This window comes from Danio rerio, chromosome 23 (genome assembly GCF_052040795.2).
Source record: "Danio rerio strain M-AB ecotype USA chromosome 23, GRCz13ab, whole genome shotgun sequence".
NCBI lineage: Eukaryota > Metazoa > Chordata > Actinopteri > Cypriniformes > Danionidae > Danio > Danio rerio.
In genome coordinates this window covers 23475634-23494299 of record NC_141043.1, presented here as the reverse complement: position 1 = coordinate 23494299, position 18666 = coordinate 23475634, and the positions used below count along the sequence as shown (strand labels likewise).

General features: G+C 36.5%; 1 protein-coding gene and 1 long non-coding RNA gene across 11 annotated transcripts; one reads left to right on the top strand and one right to left on the bottom strand.

Moving 5' to 3' along the window:
* Positions 1-631: 631 nt before the first annotated feature.
* slc35h1 (solute carrier family 35 member H1) lies at positions 632-18183 on the bottom strand. 10 transcript variants are annotated; one of them, XR_015522644.1, is made up of 12 exons: positions 17712-17923; positions 17196-17344; positions 16929-17079; positions 15217-15280; positions 13806-13878; positions 10288-10456; positions 10086-10169; positions 9020-9195; positions 6497-7040; positions 5611-5815; positions 3823-4400; positions 1169-2107 (listed from the first exon to the last, which is right to left on the bottom strand). XR_015522644.1 is itself a non-coding variant. In XM_087305214.1 (11 exons), the coding sequence occupies exons 3-11, from the start codon at positions 17304-17306 to the stop codon at positions 1783-1785; spliced, it is 1086 nt and encodes a 361-aa protein (XP_087161340.1). In that variant the 5' UTR covers positions 17307-17344; positions 17427-17538; positions 17712-17923; the 3' UTR covers positions 1169-1782.
* LOC147831285 (uncharacterized) lies at positions 9746-16980 on the top strand. Its single transcript, XR_015523471.1, has 3 exons — positions 9746-13059; positions 13438-14509; positions 14553-16980. It is a non-coding gene; the product is annotated as an uncharacterized LOC147831285 (long non-coding RNA).
* Positions 18184-18666: the final 483 nt, after the last annotated feature.

Here is an 18666-nt window from a genome sequence, read left to right as displayed (position 1 = left end):
CACAGCAAACCTTGTACATTACAAAGGATGAGAATCAGCACCTCCAAGTCCGAGGCCATGGTGCTCCACTGGGTAAAGGTGGTTTGCCATCTCTAGGTTGAAGAAAGTCCTTAGCCCAGATGGAGGAGTTCAAGTATTTTTTAAATTTTTTTTTTTTACGAGCGAGGGAAGGATAGAATGTGAGATTGACAGGTAGATCGATGCAGTGGCAGCAGTAATGCAGTTCATGTACCGGCCTGTTGTGGTAAAGAAGGAGCTGAGTCGAAAGGCAAGGCTTTCAATTTATCGGTCAATCTACGTTCATACTCTCTCCTATGGTTATGAGCTTTGGGTCAGGACAGAAAGGACAAGATCTCTGATATTAGCAGCCGAAATGAGTTTCCTAAGGAGGTGTTCCAGGAATGTCCCACGAGGAAGAGGAGGCCTCTGGGAAGACCCAGGACACACTGGAGGGACTATGCATCTCAGCTGGCCTTGGAATGCCTTAGGATTCCCCCCGGAGAAGCTGAAGGAAGTGTCTGGGGAAAGGGAAGTATGGGATTCTCTCCTAAGACTGCAGCCCCTGTGACCCAGCCCCAGAAAAGTGGATGAAAATTAATAAATGAATAAACTATGAAAATATTCTCTAAACTGCAAGACGATAAGGTGTTTGGTCATTTTCCCTGGAAGAGAGTCTGTTAATTTGCTCTTATTTGAGCAAGATATACAACACAACATTCTTTTAAAATCTGTTTAATAAAATCATAATTTTCAGCCAAAAATGACTAAAAATCAGCAGCAAAACTGTCATAAAAGTTCACTATACACTATGATCTCGATGAAGAAAGTGTACAAACTGAAGGACATTTTCTGTTTAAGTGAATTCAGAGCCATGTGCTCACTCTTGATCTTGGAAACTGAAGCCCTCTGACTTTAGATTAATCCACTAAACAAACTCAATGAACTCAATCAAAGCAAGAATTATACAGGCTTCCCTCCACCTGCACCAATACTCCAAACAAATCTAATTACTGGAGGCTGCATAATCTACTTTGCTGAAGTAGATGCTTCCCTCTCTTAATAAAGAGTTGATAACGTTGGTTGAATTCTGAAAATTAAATACATATGAAATACTTGTAGTTGTAATTCATAAAATTGACTTGCAAAAGAAAAAGAATCCACAGGAGAGTTTCTTCTTTTTATTAAAAACAAAGTAATTTACTCATATTCTCTAAGTCAAAATTAGAAAACAAATTATTGTGAGCGACTGATAACTGACCTGATATTTAATTTGAAAAAGTTTGAATCGTAAGGCCACTTAAGACTCATCCTGTTATGCAACTGACGCCATAAGCATGGTTGAAGGCATTTTTTTACATAATGTCAATTCTCTCTTTCTCCTAAAACCTTTATGACAGAACTCCTTGTCTATCATATGGCATCAAAATACCTTTAATATTGTGCACAAGTCAGTCGGTCTACATATATGGTCCTTTTTTTTATACCTTAGCAGGTCGTTTCCCCATCCACTTTCATTCTATGGATGAACTCCTGGATATGGATGACGATGTTAGGATGAACTCACTTCCTTTTAGAGTTCTCTTTTCCCAAGAGCATTTCTCTGTTCTCTCATTATCACACAGAGACGAACTATAAAACATATTAGCTCTTCAATATCTTTTTGAGTTCATTCTCATATATTCTGGAGCTTGTTCAGTACCTGTGTTCAATGGGAGCACTGATATGAGTCTTTAAAGAAGACTATTCCATGTGCCCATTCAGGACACTCATTTCTTCCTCAGACTAATAGAGAATCTCATGCTCCTCTTCGTCATTTGTGTCTTCACAGTAGTCATCTTTTGTTTGCAGAAGTGGAAGCTCAAGGTGTGGGTTCTCCCTGACTGGTAGGTGTCTTACCATGGGGCCATTTCCTACAAAAAAGATGGGAGACGGACACACTGAGTGCACAAGAAATACTGCAAAAAAGAATCTGTAATTGGAAAACTGGCTTTGCATATGTTTTTCTTCCAAACATTTTGCTGTTCATTTTTTCTGAGAAGTTTATGTTAATAGACAATGTAAGGGAGCAGGGATTCTGCAGGTTTTATGGGGGTACATTTATGACCAACTAGGGATGCTCATTTCGGTTGATTTTGCTAACCAACAACCGCAGCTCATTAATCGGTTATTAACGGTTAACTGGTCAGATTACTATTAATTTTATATTAAACAAATTGACGTGTCTATTTTGTGTCTTACACTTTAAACATTGCATTTTAAAATACTGATTTAATTTTATATGCTAGCATATTAATAATAGAACAATACAACAGAGTATTTCCACGCACCTGCAGTGTTTAGCACAGAAGAGCAGAATAAACTAAATAAAATAAATAAAGTAAATAGGACTGCCCTAAATTATTTTCACTTAATAATTAATTTACATTACAAAACGAAAATACTGACTGATTCTTTTTAATAACCGGCATAGGCTGTTTTTTTTTTTCAATCATGTTTTTTTTCTTCCGTCAAATAAAAATAGCTGACTTCCTCAAATCGCTCGCTCCACGGAAAATATGCATTTATTTAATGCCCTGCTTGTAGGCTATTATTATAATCACAAAACCTTTTACATTTTTTATAGAAATCATTATTTTAAAGATTGTCTTGCTATACGGTTTCCTCTCTCTCCCTCGCGGTTCAAGTGCGCGCGCTGCGTGATGAAAAGACAACAACAACACGCGCATATGTTGACTTTTTGTAAACAGTTTTGTTGTTTAAATATGATATTGCAATAATGTGCAAACATGCTTTATAGGCTGTAAAATAAAAGGTAAAGCCTATTTGTTGCGTTTATTACGCAGATCAAGGTCAACATCAGCGCTGGTTTGGTATCAACACGTCTGTATCAGACAGCAATATTCTTCTTCCATTTTGCTTCTTTGGCAAATGTGTCTGTAGGCACGGGGTTATACGTATCATCCTGCAAGTTAAGTATGTCTTGCAGTTGAAGAAGGGGCCGAAAACAAGGCGCACCTCACTGCCTTTATGTTGACAAGGAAAAAAGAAGAAAAGAAGTGCGGTCCTCTTATGAAACGACTGAATCAGCTGGGTATCGATTGTGCATAAGTGTTGCTGTCTGTGTTGTTACAATTGTAATATTTAACAATATTGTGATATTCAGGATTTGTACATTCATACAGCTCTGGATAACTTAAAACAGCGATTAGACCTTCAGAGCGACATTAATGCGTCCTGAAGTAAAGCGAAACGGCTATAAACTCCAGCAAGATAGAGTGATTATATGCAGAGTTATATACCTTTATCTATAAATGAAGTATAACTATAGAAACTGTGTTCATCTTAACTAAAAGCTTCGTCGAGTTTGCTGACCTCACGCATCGCGCACCTGTCAGTCAGTCAGCACATAACCCCAAAGTGTTAAACAGATTTTGCACTGTTATAATTCACTTACCTTTTAATACGTTTTGGTGCGATTATAATCCGCTATTAAAAACAACAACAATGACTGAATGTTTTGAATGGATAATGTAGCCGTGGAGGGATGCATTTTGGTCCCCGCCATGGAAGAATGAATGTAGCGGAAACTCTTTAAAAGTTCTCTGTAGTTGTCTTGACAACACAAAAAGCTGCTCTGGGATGAGCCGCGTGCAAAAGATGCCCCTCTTAACGCAAAGGCGCATTAAATCGGCCCCTTATGCAGCCAAACTAAAAATATATAAAATAATATTTTTAATTGTTTAACTGATAGCATTAACCGGTTACAAACGCACCCTTTCGGTTAATGGTTAATCGATTATTTTGAGCATCCCTATGACCAACTAAAGGAAATTTTAGAGAAAACAACAGCAAAATAAAAAATAAAAAACAATACAGCAATGCATTGAGAAACATGTATAATGTCTAGGGAGAACATAAAGAGTTGCATTTACAGCTATAATTCAAAGTAAGAATACAAACAAAATGACCTGACATAACTTTAATTAAATTTGAAATACATTAAGGCTTGAATCGCTCTGATTCAACCACATGAGTGTGAAAATAACGTTTACTTTGTGTTGTATATCTATATTTGATAGTGCTGTCAAAACAAATGCTATAAATAAAATTCTTCATGTGATGCCTAGACATTTTGCATAGCAAAAAGGGTTTTATACATATGACATCTTCTTGATATAAACATTTGATACTTAAAGTCAATCAGTCAATGCATAAAATATCTAATTCATTAGTGTCTTAAAATTGATCTGGCACATTAAATGTTTCTTTAATTAAGTATGCAAATAGCACTAGTTTTGCAGTATTAAAATTACACTGAATTATCAGAAGGTCAACACCCACCCAAAGACACTCCCTCACCAGTAAAGTGATTCCAAGTGGTCGAAAATGGACAAAAGAGACTATTAAAGGTTCACGAAACACCAAAACACATTTTTTGAGCTGTTGACAGTCGTATATGTGTCCCACACTGCTAAAAACACTATTAGGACACCTATATTTCACTAAAAAGTGTAAATTGGTTGTTTTTGCGTTATTTCAAGCAAATTTGTACTTCCTGTTTGAAACGAATTTTTGAAGCTGCGTCACGGTCATGACATAATAGCGTGTATTCCAGCGTGCAGACTGGGCGTCTGTGCCTGAGTGAGTCTTATTACGTCTTACAGTGTGATGCATTAATGCATGAGTAAGGCTTGGGTCAAACCAATCAGCGCGCTCTATTGTGCAACTTCATTAATATTCATTATTGTCACCGTGTTTACACCACAAAGACGCCACGTTGTGTTGGCAAAACAAGCGTGAAGTGTTGCTTTTATAGTTTGCTGCTGTTAAGTTTCTTTTTTATTTTCTCTCTGTGAGAGCTCAGAGTCACGTGTGGATTAACAGTGTACGCGACGCTCGACAACAATAACTTACGTGTCTAAGGAGGAACATTGTTTACCTGAGAGCTGTTCTCATCTGCAAACGCTGAAATCTGGATTTGCTTGTAGTATTCTCTTCATAAAAGCGCGGCTCTAGTTGCTGGTGATTGTTCTGTCTCTACAGATTTGGTAAGTGAGCGACCAGTGCTCTTTGTTTATTCAGTTTGTTCGTATCGAATTAAGTTAACTATTGCACTGAGTGCAGAAATGTTAGCACCGCATTTTGTGACCGGAATAACACACGCGGCTTTCTGACACTACCTGCCGTGTGCAAAGTTTCCGGGAAATGCAGAGTTTTTTTTTCTCTCATTCGCCGTGCGGTATCAAACATTGCATGAAAAATACACGCTTGCAGCAGTTCCTCGAATCAAATATCTCGTTTGTCGCGAAAGGCATGAATGAATTCCCTGAATGAAAGAGCCAAACTGCAGTTAAAGTCCAACATTTAATAATTTAGCAAATAATTTGACTACAGATGTCCATGTAGGTTAAACACCATCACTTTCTGCTGTCTGTGTGGGTGTGTATTTTGACTCTGAAACTCGCGCGTGCACAAATAGACACTCCCACACCATCCCACTTTAGTTCCTCCGACACTCCCCCCTAAACAGAGCTGGACACGCCCTTTTTTCTGACTTTTTCCAAAGTAGAGGTGTGAAAACACCCTGCTGAAACGAGGGGGTTTCATGGCCCTTTAAATGCCAGGTGTGAATGTTAACATAACTCCTTTGTCCACTTGTGATGGGATTGACAAAATCAGGTCACTATTGTCTTTTCAGAAGGTGGGACTTTGTGGTAATCAGAGAGTGTCATCAACTTTTAATAGATGCTGCAATAATGCATTGCATAGGTAAATTATTTTTTCTTATTCTAGTACACCATACTGGCAAAACTAGCTTTACATTATTAGTCATTATAATTGACCCTTCGCTAAGCCCCGCCCTCATTAGTTACTGTTGCTACGTCTGTCAAGCTTTCATGCCTGGCACATCTATTACAGTGTGTAGCGCCGGTGTCAGACATTCCCAGGGATATAATTAGTTATTTTTGGCAAACAGGTGAGATATCCGAGAAAACCAGACAAAAAAAGGACTGCAATATGCCTTATAGGGGTATATTCGGCACATAATAGCAACCGATTACAAAATAATTTAATCAAAATTGAAGCTAGATTAGCCTAGCTGCATCATACGCTGACCATTCAACAGCTTAGCTCATGCTCAGCAGGAGAGGTGAAATAAATAAAAAAAATCTAATATTAACCAATGAAACCTTGATTTCTCTTTTTTTTTTTTTTTTAGCCAAAAAGCTTGATAAACTATTGTTGTGCAATGAAATATGGCGTTACTAACCGACAGGAAACACGCATGACAGTGCTTCTATATAATTCATTCATAGAAAGAGCAGCCAGAGAGGGTAAATTGATGGATTTGTGGCGAATAATAGCATCGACTCATAACATTGTACAGAACCTAGAACTGTCAGTGTGTTTGTGTGCTCTTTATCTAGTGTCTATTTTAATTTGCAGTTAAGTATATAGTGCTCAGTTCGTTTAAAAAAAAAAAAAAGGAAAAGACAACTGTGAAACATAAACTGCTTTGTATTTTTGTAGGAAACAGTTTAGATCTGTTTAGGGTGAGAGGTGTGCAAGTAATTGCCATCGGTCTATCACTGAATGTGAATATCAAAAACAAAACAAACTTAACTCCGCCCCTCACAGAGCTTGATGCACACTGACATTTCTCTTCTTGAGTTTTAGGTTTTGAAAAGGGAAAAAATTCCACCACTATGTCCAAACGTTAAGGATACCAGGTGTCAGATTTGCACAATTCATATGCACAGGGCTTTGGCTTGTTTCCCTTGCTCGAAAGCTTGACAGAGCCCCTGAGCGTAGCTATGGTTGCGAAGCCATGATTGGTGGGTGGCGGTTTTTGGGTGTGGCTTAGCGAAGTGTCAATTAGACTCACAACAGGCATAGGAAAGAATCTTACCTTTGTTACGGTATGTTTTTAGGCCAATATGAAGTGATATCCCAGACAGGCACACAGCAAAACCAAGCCAGTTGACTGTGCTCATTTTATCCCCCAAGAACTCCACTGCCAGCAGCAGAGTGCACACCTCCTACAGAGAGAAGCATATGAACACTATTAGACTAATGAAGACTTTAATACCACGCTGAGCTATTAGGGAAAAATCACCAAAAACAGAAAGAGGAGGAGACAGTGCTTCAGCAGCTTTTCATACTGCAAGTATGCAAAAATAACGGTGTCAATTCAAACATAATCAACCTGTCACATTATGACAGTAAATTAGCTACAATTAGCTGGGAAAATGATAACAGAACTCAATTCAAGAAGAAATTCATTATGATAATAATAAATGTAATAACTTTCTAATGACTTTGACAGGCAGGAACTGAATGTAATGAATTACAATCCCAAAAATGATTCAGATAGCAGTTAGTTAGCTGTCAAAATTAGCGCGTTAACGCACATGATTAAATTTAAATATTTAACGCGTTTAAAAAAATAACGCAGTTGGAGTTTTTTTATTTCCTGTTGTGGCCGACTTGTGTTCAGGGCCGGCCGCCCTTAGAGGCGACCTAGGCGACTGCCTTGGACAGCAGAATAATGAGCGAACCCCCCGGTCCTCACATTCATCCGCTACACCGACCCCCTCCTTCACGGTCCTCTGCCTTCCATATGAATAAAACGGCGTGATTGCCGTTTGCCTAGAGTGCCAGTTCAGCTTGCTCTGGCCCTGCGTGTGTTTAACGTGCAAAGAAATATGGATAAGACCAAGGACGCCGTTCTAGAAGGAAAGTTTCAGTATAAAACAATTAATGTCGTATCTTTAGGCTATCCTGCGTTTCCTCCAGAGTTTGATGCAATTTCGGGTGTTTCATTTTTAATATTTAGACTTTAATTGCAGTTCAGCAGTTTACTCTCATTCAGCATATTTTCATTCAGGATGTTTTAATGGAATTTGATACAGCATGGCGAACAGAAAAGAAAAAGGAAAAAAAAAAAAAAAAAAATCGCTGTTTACATGGTCGACTCTTGATCAGTATTATCTTAATCATCAAAGCTGAGTATTGGTGTCCATGTGAATGAAAGTGCCAGATGAATTCACAAGCTGTCAAAGACATTTCTCTGCCCTTAAGCTGTGTCCCTCAAATGTTTCATTAAGTTTGACGTGTTTCCCCCCCTTTTGTAAAGTGTCTGCTTCACGTTCCCCTGTCAGAATCCTTGCTTGTTAAATACAGCCATACTTTATAATGCTTAGTTTAAGCAAATTTGATGAACGCCATTGTGCGTGTTGATGAATCTGAAGGGATCCCTCTCGCTCACCGGCACTGCGGCAGTGTCTCTGTTTGTGTGTGTTTGTGGTCCACTTAGAATTCAACATGGAAAGCGTTTTTGTTTGTTATTGGCATGGATTGTTTTGAAATTTAAATGGCATTTACATGCCTGTGTTTTTACTTCTGTAATAAATACGGCATTTCGTGATTAATCATGATTAATTATGTTTCATGATTGATCATGATTAATTACAAAAAAAGTGTGATTAATCACGTTAATTTTTTGAATCATTTGGCAGCAAAACACTTTGTTTGTGCACATTAGTCTCAATGACTCATTTAAACCTGAACTTTAGTATAGGGATCCACCAAATTTTGGGCTACCAAAAATGATCGTCCAAAAATATGTTTCAACTGAAAGAGAAAGTTGGCTGAAAATACGAGATGTGGAAAAAAGGCTATACTATGCCACACTGATCACTGCTGGGCTCAAATAATGCACCAGCAGGATATTTCCATGTAGTATACTTGTTCCTGCTGCTTGCATGTGGGTTATTATGCTGTCATGGCAACACTGGTAAAATGATGGCTATTAGTCAAGATGAACTTTTTTTAATTTAGGTTTATGGCGAAAGTCCATCCATAATTTCCGTTTTGACCGGGGATATTAATATTAGTGCATTTCTACTTCAGCATTTTAAACTATACTATAAAATGTTCAGCATCCACAAGAAAAAAAAAAGTAAAAATCTATCTAGGGTCTGAGCAAATTTTGGTTTGACTGCATATGTGTTCTCACCTTAAAAATGCCTGCAATGGACAGTGTAAGACTGGACGTGCGTGACACCAGCAGGAACTCAGAGAAGCCGAGCCCGAACGCCAGCATGCCACCCACAGACAGAGTGACTAAAGAGTACAGCAGGTGAGAGAGCTCACTGACCCTGAACAGCTTTTCTGTGGTGCTCACACTCAGTCCTGTGCAGGAATAACAAAACAAAGAAACAAAACAACAGGTTAAGACACAAATACACCCACAACCCTGAAACATAACAAATAGGAAAGTGAGAAATAACCAGCTGATTTTTTTGAAAGCCTTACAAATAAAAAAAAAAATGAAATAAATTAAAAGCTTCTGTACAAATGAGTACACATTATAAATGACGATTTTCATCATTTTTCTCATTGAATGTCACACCAATTTATTGTGTTTTTACTAAACAGTTAATAAATATATATATATATATATATATCAAAATAAGTGTGTTCACCAAATATCTTTGGGATAAGACTACATTTAAATTCAAATATAATAAATAATAGACAGAAAATTACACCCAAAATTAACCTAGATCAAACCTTTAGTATGTTCTCATTGATTCTTCCTGTGTTTTCCCTCCTAACACAATAATTTGTGGTGTACTCATTTTTACTCTATGTTTTAATTTTATTTTGGTAGAATAGTTGCTTTTGTTTCTGACTAATGATTGTCTGTATTGAGTAGATTTTTTTCTTTAAATATTTTTTTTGATTGTTTACAGATCAAATTCCATTTATATAAGCGAACAATACATGTAACAACTAAGCATAGTTAGAAAAAAATAAACTTCACTAACTTTTTGTATTTTCCCCATTTTTCCCCTTTCATTTGTATGCTTTATTTTATTATAAAACATTATTTTTATTTCCAAGTTTTTAGAACTCTGGAAACAATCTTTTTTATTCTTCTGTTTATAAAATCAGTTTTCTATGCTCACTTACACAAACTACTTTTATGATAAAGCATACAATATAAATACTAGTAGAGCGAAACACAAAAACTTAATTTCCTTTTGATATATTTAAACAAAAAATGTTACAAGACTGACCCTCATTAAGAAGAAACAGGGGAAATAGGCCCAGGAACATGAGGGGCTGCAGATGGTACATGGTGTCTATGGGGTTCTGAAGACCTGGGTGTCAAAGAGTTGGACAGGAGAGTCATGCAAAATGCAACACAGAATGAACACAAACACAGTTTAGGGAACTTAACAGGAGCATCCACCATCCTTGCTCACACTAAAGACTTACCAAGCTCTGCTTTCTGCATGAGCAACTGAGTGAGAGTCCAGCGGATTCCTCCGATAAAAGAGGCTAACAGGACCATGATGAAACCCTCCAGGTTAAACTGAGTGGACTTGAGAGTAAACATGAAGAGACCACTGGAAATCAGGACAACCACCAGGATCAGGAATGGATTCTGTTGGTGTGAGAATGGTCAGCATACATTACCTACAAGCAGCACTGACCACAGAAAGAAACAGACAATTATTCCTATATTTTCCATCCAAACTAGTAATTGGAAATAGACAAACACAGAAAATGGCATTTCATGGAGTGATTAAAAGTAGTTTTAAACTAATTTGTACTGGCCCCCTATAGGCTTCACGTGTGCTTTTAGCCTCTTAATGGTCTGACACCTCCATGCATGCCTGATTACCTGCTGTTCCATTTTTGCAGCTAAAACAACAGATAAGCTATATTAAAACCTTTAAAGTGCCACAACCGGTGAGGAAGTGCACAGACTTAATGAAAGAGTACAGAACTATTAAACTGCATGAGAATTGAAAGGTGAGATTTTGATGTTATTTTTTTTTCATTTAATACAAAAGGCATAGTTCACTAAAGAATGAAATTCTGACATCTTTTATGCATTCTATACAAAGAACGATGTCACTGAAGAATGTTGGAAAAACAGCAGGCATCGACTTCCATAGAATTTTTTGTCAATTGATAGTTTTGAACATATTACCATCTCCCACTGACTGCAAAATCATGGGCTGAGTGATTTCTCTTTTTTTTATCATAATCGTTCAGTTGATAATTGTTGTGCAATTAGATATAATGATACTATCCAACAAGGACACATGGATGAGCTGTGCTTCTATGGAATTTCTTCATAAAAAGAACAACCAGAAAGGACCAATTTATGTATTTGTGCTAAATAGTAGCATCATTGACCCATAACAATCTATTGGCCTCTTTCCATTGAGCAGAACGGTTCTGTATGCTCTTTTATCCATTTCCACTGTAAAAAGCTACCAAAAAGTGAACATGCGATGTCACTTTATGGGGTACCCTTTCAAAAAGGTACCTAATACTACAGAATAGTACCAAAAGGGTTGAGCTAGACTCAAGGCTGAACAATATTTGTTTAAAGAGAATTGTCACCATTACGTGCAATAAGCCAAGAGAATGAAAACAAAGGAAGCACCAATTTTAAATAAACAGCCGTGAGCCATGGTGGACCAGAGATGAAACAAACCTGCTCGTATTCTTGTGACAAACAGCCATAAGCCCAGAAGAACAGAATCTGCCATGTGTCCTATTGTTGTTTACGAGTAGTTTGACTTTTTCTTTTTATTCTGTATTTGTGTATTTTTAACAAGAGGTTAGATGTGCTAGTGAAAGCTATGTTTTAAAATGTTTTTGAACCCAAATAAGGCCTAAATGTACATTTTGGGTAATTCCTTCAGGATATTTTGGTAAGCAAAACAGCCCCAGACATTCACACCACCACCACCACCACCACATTTTACTGTTGTATTTTTTTCTGAAAATGTAAGGGTACATACACGTTCCAAAAAATTCAATCTTTGTTTCGTCAGTATTTTCCCAAGGTCTTGGATATCGTCAAGATGTTTTCTGGCAAAACTGAGATGAGCCTTAATGTTCTTTTTGCTCACAGTACTTTTTGTCTTGCAACTCTACTATGCAAAAAATTTTTTACATTTCTTTTATGGCAGAGTCTTGAACACCTCCCATAACTGAGGCAAGTGAGGCCTGCAGTTCTTTGGATGTTGTTGTGGGGTCTTTTGTGACCTCTTGGAGGAATTTTGGCCAGCCAGCCACTTCTGAGGTTCTCCACTTTTCCATGTTTTTGATATATTTTATTTAATGCCTCTTTCTGTGGTTCGCTACAGTCACAAAGCTTTAGAAATGGCTTTACAACCATTTCCAGACTGGTAGATCTCAGTTATTTCCTTATTTGTTTTTGAACTTCTTTGGATTACAGCATGGTGTTAGATTTTGAGGATCTTTTGGTCTACTTCACTTTGTCAAGCAGGTCCTATTTAAGCTTGATTGCAAACAGGTGTGGCCTGGGTGTCTCTAGAGAACTTAAAACTCAAGTGTAAAACCAGAGTTAAGTTATTTTTTTAACAAGGGACAAACATCTTCACATAGGGCAATGTAGTTTGGATTTAGTTTTCCCCTAATAATAAAAACCTTTATTTAGATATTGCATGATGCATTTGTGTTACCTTTGACAATATAGTGAAAAAACATGCAGAAAAACAAGAAATTAATTAGGAGCAAAGACTTTTTTACAGCAGTGTTGTTCAGTGTTAATTTGTTACTATCAGAGCAGAATTGATAGCTGCTGTTCTCTGTATCACTTTTAAAAAAATAATTTTATGTACTTTTTGATTAAGCACACTTATTTCACAATACTAGATAAAGTGATTCCCAGAACTTTGGCAATATTCTTTGAACTGCGCTAAACTACTACCTTCAATCAGTTCTTTTCATAAAAATCACTTGTCAACTTTTCTTGCTTTTTATATTGGAGAAATCTACTGCATAGGTGAGCAACTGCTCAATCAAGTACAGGAAAATCGTACTCAACTGGCTTATTTTTAACATCGCACAGGGAGGTCTCTAATTTTTCATTTCACAATGTGACCTATCAGCAAACCCCTTACAGCAGATTGAACATAACCTTTTGACATCCGGTTAATATGATCTAAACCTTACTGATTAAACATGTCCACTTTTAAAATGTACTTTTATACAATCCCGAGAGTAGGAATTCATTCATTCATTCATTTTCTTGTCGGCTTAGTCCCTTTATTAATCCGGGGTTGCCACAGTGTAATGAACCGGCAACTTATCCAGCAAGTTTTTACACAGCGGATGCCCTTCCAGCCACAACCCATCTCGGAGGAAACATCCACACACACATTCACACACACACTATGGACAATTTAGCCTACCCAATTCACCTGTATCGCATGTCTTTTGACTGTGGGGGAAACCGGAGCACTTGGAGGAAACCCACGCGAAGGCAGGGAGAACATGCAAACTCCACACAGAAACGCCAACTGAGCCGAGGTTCGAATCAGCGACTTACTTGCTGTGAGGCGACAGCACTACCTACTGCGCCACTGCCTCCCCGAGTAGGAACTCATTCTCTTCAAAATGCCATAATTTTATTATGAATTGAAATTGATAAAAAATGTCTGCTGTTAAAATGCATTTTACTTTTTAAACTCATTCTCTTTAAAATGCCATAATCTGAAAAAGATAAATACAAATGTCTGCTGTTAAAACTTAATCATTAATAACCACAGTAGGAATTCTCTTTAAAAGCATGCAGTTCTCCAGTCTGGGAAATAAGGATTTAACAAAGAGTACAACGTATTCAGCTCTGTCCATAGAGAAGTCCACAATAGAAACCAAAATAAAAAAGGAAAACAACAATGCACCATCAAGCAAAAACAGGAACTAAAACTTCAGTTTGAAAATTGTTTCCTTTTATTTATACTTACCGGCTCCTCCAGTTTGAATAGCAAGGAGAAAAACAGAATGAAAAGAACAGCTGAAGACTTGGTCATGGTGTACCTGAACAAAAAACAAAAATTCAAAGATGATTGTTATGCAGGTCAAGAATAAAATACAGTTTAAGGAAAGAAAAAGAAAAACATGACTCTTATTTTTGTTCTGATTTGCAGTTTAGACCAGTCAATACTTGATGAGAAGTCTGATTTTAGGAAGTTAAAGCTGACAGATTTCACAGAAATAAACATTGGAAGTGTGATGGACACACTAATTTTAATCGTCATATATTGAGCCAATTTTACAACATTCTTATTTCAACACATTCATTCGTCATCTGTCATCCATCTCCTAACATCAAATCTTATGTTTACACTTGAGACTGTAGCTTTCTGAATGACCTGAAGATGTTGTGTTGTGTGTGAACTTATGAGCACATGATACCCAGTTCCTCCCTGAGCAAGTATTTTATAAGTGTATTATACGTTATATGTTTTAAGGCTCTTCACATTAAAAACAAAATGTGTAATCTATTCCAGTCTTAATGTTAGTTGAAGTTTTTCACTTTGGTTAAATGTAAACAGAATGCTGCATCAGAGCAGGGGCCTGCACCATGAAGTTAGATTAGCTAATTCTGGGTTTTAGGTACATGAAATTGGCTCATTTCAGCTGCTCCATAATACAATGGCAACAAAGGGTGATTGGAATTTGAGCTGGCCTAATGTGACCTAAAACAAAAGATTGGTGCAAACTAAACTGAAACTCAACTGGCTAGCCTGCTAATCCAGCTTCATGCTACAGGCCTCAGGTTTGCTATTGTCATGACCTTAAAATAATTTTTTTCTTCTTCTTCTTTACCAACACGTCAAGCTATATACAGTGGTGTGAAACAAATAAGTACATTAGGGAAATAATAAGTTTATTTTATTTTATTTAATTAAAAAAAAAAACACATGGTAATGAGAACTTTATATAAAAAGATTCAGATTTTGTTGCTCGGATTTATTTATTTTCTTTAAACTTTTTTACAATTTGTTTTAAATGTGGCCAATATCAGACTCCAGTGTTATCTAATCAATGTCTTAACAGACCAATAAACGTAAAAAAACAAAAACAAAAATCACATTCAGCATGCTGTCATATAAAGTAAACAGTGTCAGCTATTTAGTTATAAGGTGGTGTGCTAGCAATGTCAGCAAATTCAAGCACAGGTTATAAGTAGGTTGAAGAAGAGGATTAGAAGAAGAGTGAAAATATTTACATCATATACAAGCAAAAAAATTAATTCAGCAGTACAGACAGACATCCATTAATATTACCTGCAAAATGTTAGAATAAAGTTTGAGGTGCCTCCTTGCAAACACTATACAATCTAATCTGTCAGATAGTAATAAACATGCTTACAAACTAATAGTGATGAAAAGGAAACTCCAGTTGGACAGTCCAATATCCAACGTTGTCGCCAGGGCTGAGGGACACAGACAAACCGATGAACAGATATTATTATGATCAACCATTTTCACACTAGAATGCAAGGTTTATATCATTCTGTGTTACTTTTTGAACATTAGCTGATCATGAATATACAGTATGACACTGCAGTGCCCACTGTGCTTCTAAATCACATTAAATGTTTATTCCCAACAAACACATCTACACTGCAACGATATCTGTACAACGCTGAATTTTGTCAAAGCCAACGTCTCCACTTACATGCTCGCTACATGGTCACAACGTAGAAATGTAAGACGACTAAAAAGGCTGTAGCAATGTTGTCATGTAACATTCAGCAACCGTGAGACGACGTTCTTAGTACATGTATTTATTGTTTTTTCCTTGCAGTTAATCAATACCGTCTAGAATACAGGATAAGCAGAAATAGTTTTCCAGTATTGCTTTTAATATTAAATATTGCTCATTCATTTTTTCCTTTTTAATATAGGCCTGAGTGCATATATAATTTTTTACATGTAAAAATGCCACACAAATGCATATAGATTACATTAAATAATTAACTAACTATATACAGCTGAGGTCAGAATTATTAGCCCCCCTTTGATTTTTATTTTATTTTTTTTTCCCAAATGATGTTTAACAAAGCAAGGAAATTTTCACAGTATGTTTGATAATATTTACTCATCTGGAAAAAGTCTTATTTGTTTTATTTAAGCTAGAATAAAAACAGTTATTAATTTTTTTTTTTAAAAAACATTTTAAGGTCAAAATTATTAGCCCCTTTAAGCTATATATTTTTTCAAAAGTCTACAGAACAAACCATCGTTAAACAATAACTTGCCTAATTACCCTAACCTGCCTAGTTAACCTTGTTAAGCCTTTAAATGTCAATTTAAGCTGTACAGACGCGTCTTGAAAAATACATAGTAAAAAATTATTTACTGTCATCATGGCAAAGAGAAAATAAATGAGTTAATAGAAATGAGTATTTAAAACTTTTATATTTAGAAATGTGTTGAAAAAATCTTCTTTCGTTAAACAGAAATTCGGGGAAAAAATAAACATGGAGGCTAATAATTCTGACTTCAACTGTATAATTAAACTGTAGAATACAACAGACTGGGGAGCGCAGCCGAAAACCAGGCATAGCTGTAGGTGTGGAGAAAGTAGTCAGAGAAAGAAACAAATCCGACAGAGAATTCATTTCACAGATGGATCCACAGTAGCCACAAGTCACAATATGCAGTGAACGTTGTTGAATGAGACACCGAATGGTCTGTCGAAATTTAAACTGATTCATTTATAACGGGTAAATATTGTACAGTGGTTATCTACAACCTAAAGCAACAGCCATTAAATGGCAACATTATGACACTGTTGTGTCAACCATCAGCAACAACGTAGATCCTCAACCTTTTTACAGTATTGGTACAACGATGTAGAAAGGAAGCTACGTTGAGGCAACGTTGTGCGTTTGTTGGGTTTATACATAGTTAAAAGTGGTGTACAGAACAACAATAATCCAGATTAAGCACAGTGTGAATGGCCCTGATGTGGACTTTACCTGCCCAAACTGTGTGTTGGATAAAAAAAGATAACGGGTTTAATCTATTCAAACACTTTGTTTGGTCTTTGGACTCTCTGATGACTTTAATTCTCACCTGTAGGGGCTACTTTAGAAAGGTAGACCTTCCAGGGAAGAGTAACTCGAGGCTTTCCTGTCCAGCACTGCATAGCAGAGCGTGTCAGTGTGGATAAACAGAATATTATAGTGAGATGGACCAGGGTCATAAAAAGAGGAAAGTGGAAGTCCTGAAATTAAGTTACAACAACAGGAATTAAAACGGAAGTATAATAATATAACAATAATCAAAATTTAAGAAAAAAACACAATGAGATTTTCATCATGCGACTGAATGACATCCCACCTTCATGAGCCATTTGTTGTAGAAGGTTATGCCAATAGAAAACGCATAGTAGAAAAGCACCAGACCCACAGTGCGCAGCGCCTTGCAGAGGAAGTGTGTCGGGCACGCCATCCTGGACAACCCGGATACCACAGGGCTCAGCTAACACTCTTTAAAAAACAAAGAGAGAGGGGTGGGATAATAACAATCAACGCAGTTAGTCCACAAGTGTGTTAACGTGTAAAACCAAACTTGATCAGGACAAGCAGGCCAAAGTTTGACGTGCGCGTGTCGAATTGATCAGAGAAACACTTGTTGAAAACTGCCAGAACAAGCTGTGCCGGTTCAGTGCCTGATAAAGAGACTAAAACCTCATGGGTTGTATTCTGAAGTCATTTACACAATAAATTCGAGCTTCACTGAAGGGAGAACTAAGCTCATCACCTCACTGATGCTGACGAGCGCAAGCTGACATTTACAGCTGAGCTAACCAATAAGTTACTAGTTAGCTTGGGTCAGTGATCAGAGTCTTCTTACCTCACTGTTTACATAGTCCTCCAAAACGAGAAGCTGCTGCTAATAAACGCTATGTAACCATCATTTGGTCGCGCGAGTCGTCTCGGAGCGTTAGGTTTACATTAACACGCTACTATTAGTGAATCGTGTCATCTAATGGTTGAGGGTTTTTGCAAACCTACAGACACCCCTGTGAGTTACTTGCGCTGCTGTGACGTGGACGTTGCTCTGCTGACACATGCGCTGCAGCCCGGGAACATTTGAATTCGATATAGATAAGGTTTCACAGGAGATCATTTCAAATCGAATGTTTTCATCCTCTGTGTGTGTTTGTTCTCTGTTGTTTGGACAAAGTGAATTATCTTGCATCGTATAATTATATTGTTTTTTGTTGTTTTGTTTTAACCGATATGTTTGCAGCCAGTCATTTGAATCCGTTCATTCGAGTCGGTTCTTTTGAACGAGTTCTGAACAAATCATCATTGAATCAAACAGAGCGAATCACATGTGCAATGAATTTGATGGGGATTTTTAAAATTAAATTAATAGAAATTGAATATAGTAATATTACAATAAAACACTAATAATTAACAAATATCTGGATAACATGCTATTACATTAATTTAAAAATACACATGGGATTAAATTAATCTAAAAATTATTATATTATAATTAATTCGCATAAATTACATTATAAATTAATTCATACAAACATAATTATGATAAAATTCAAATAAATAATTAAATTAAAATACACTAAAATAAAAAAAAATATTTAAATGCAAAAATACATACATACCGAGTTACTTGACAATGTAGAAAAATGCCATAACGCAACTTAATATAAACTAAATATTTTCCAAATTTAAATATTTTCCAATTTTATAGGGAAATTTATAACATTAAATGTTCATAGTACGAATTGCCTAATTATAAAAAAAAATGCATAGATGCCTTTTACATTTGCATTTGCACG

Bases quoted from the DNA above. Each gene is read 5' to 3' on its own strand.
- slc35h1 (XM_087305208.1), bottom strand. From the start codon at position 17,306: ATGGCGTGCCCGACACACTTCCTCTGCAAGGCGCTGCGCACTGTGGGT. The intron at 15,281-16,928 runs GTGAGAATTAAA...TGTGTCCCTCAG, and splicing joins TTCTAAAGTAGCCCCTACAG to CCCTGGCGACAACGTTGGAT. The intron at 10,457-13,805 runs GTAAGTATAAAT...TCACACCAACAG, and splicing joins TATTCAAACTGGAGGAGCCG to AATCCATTCCTGATCCTGGT.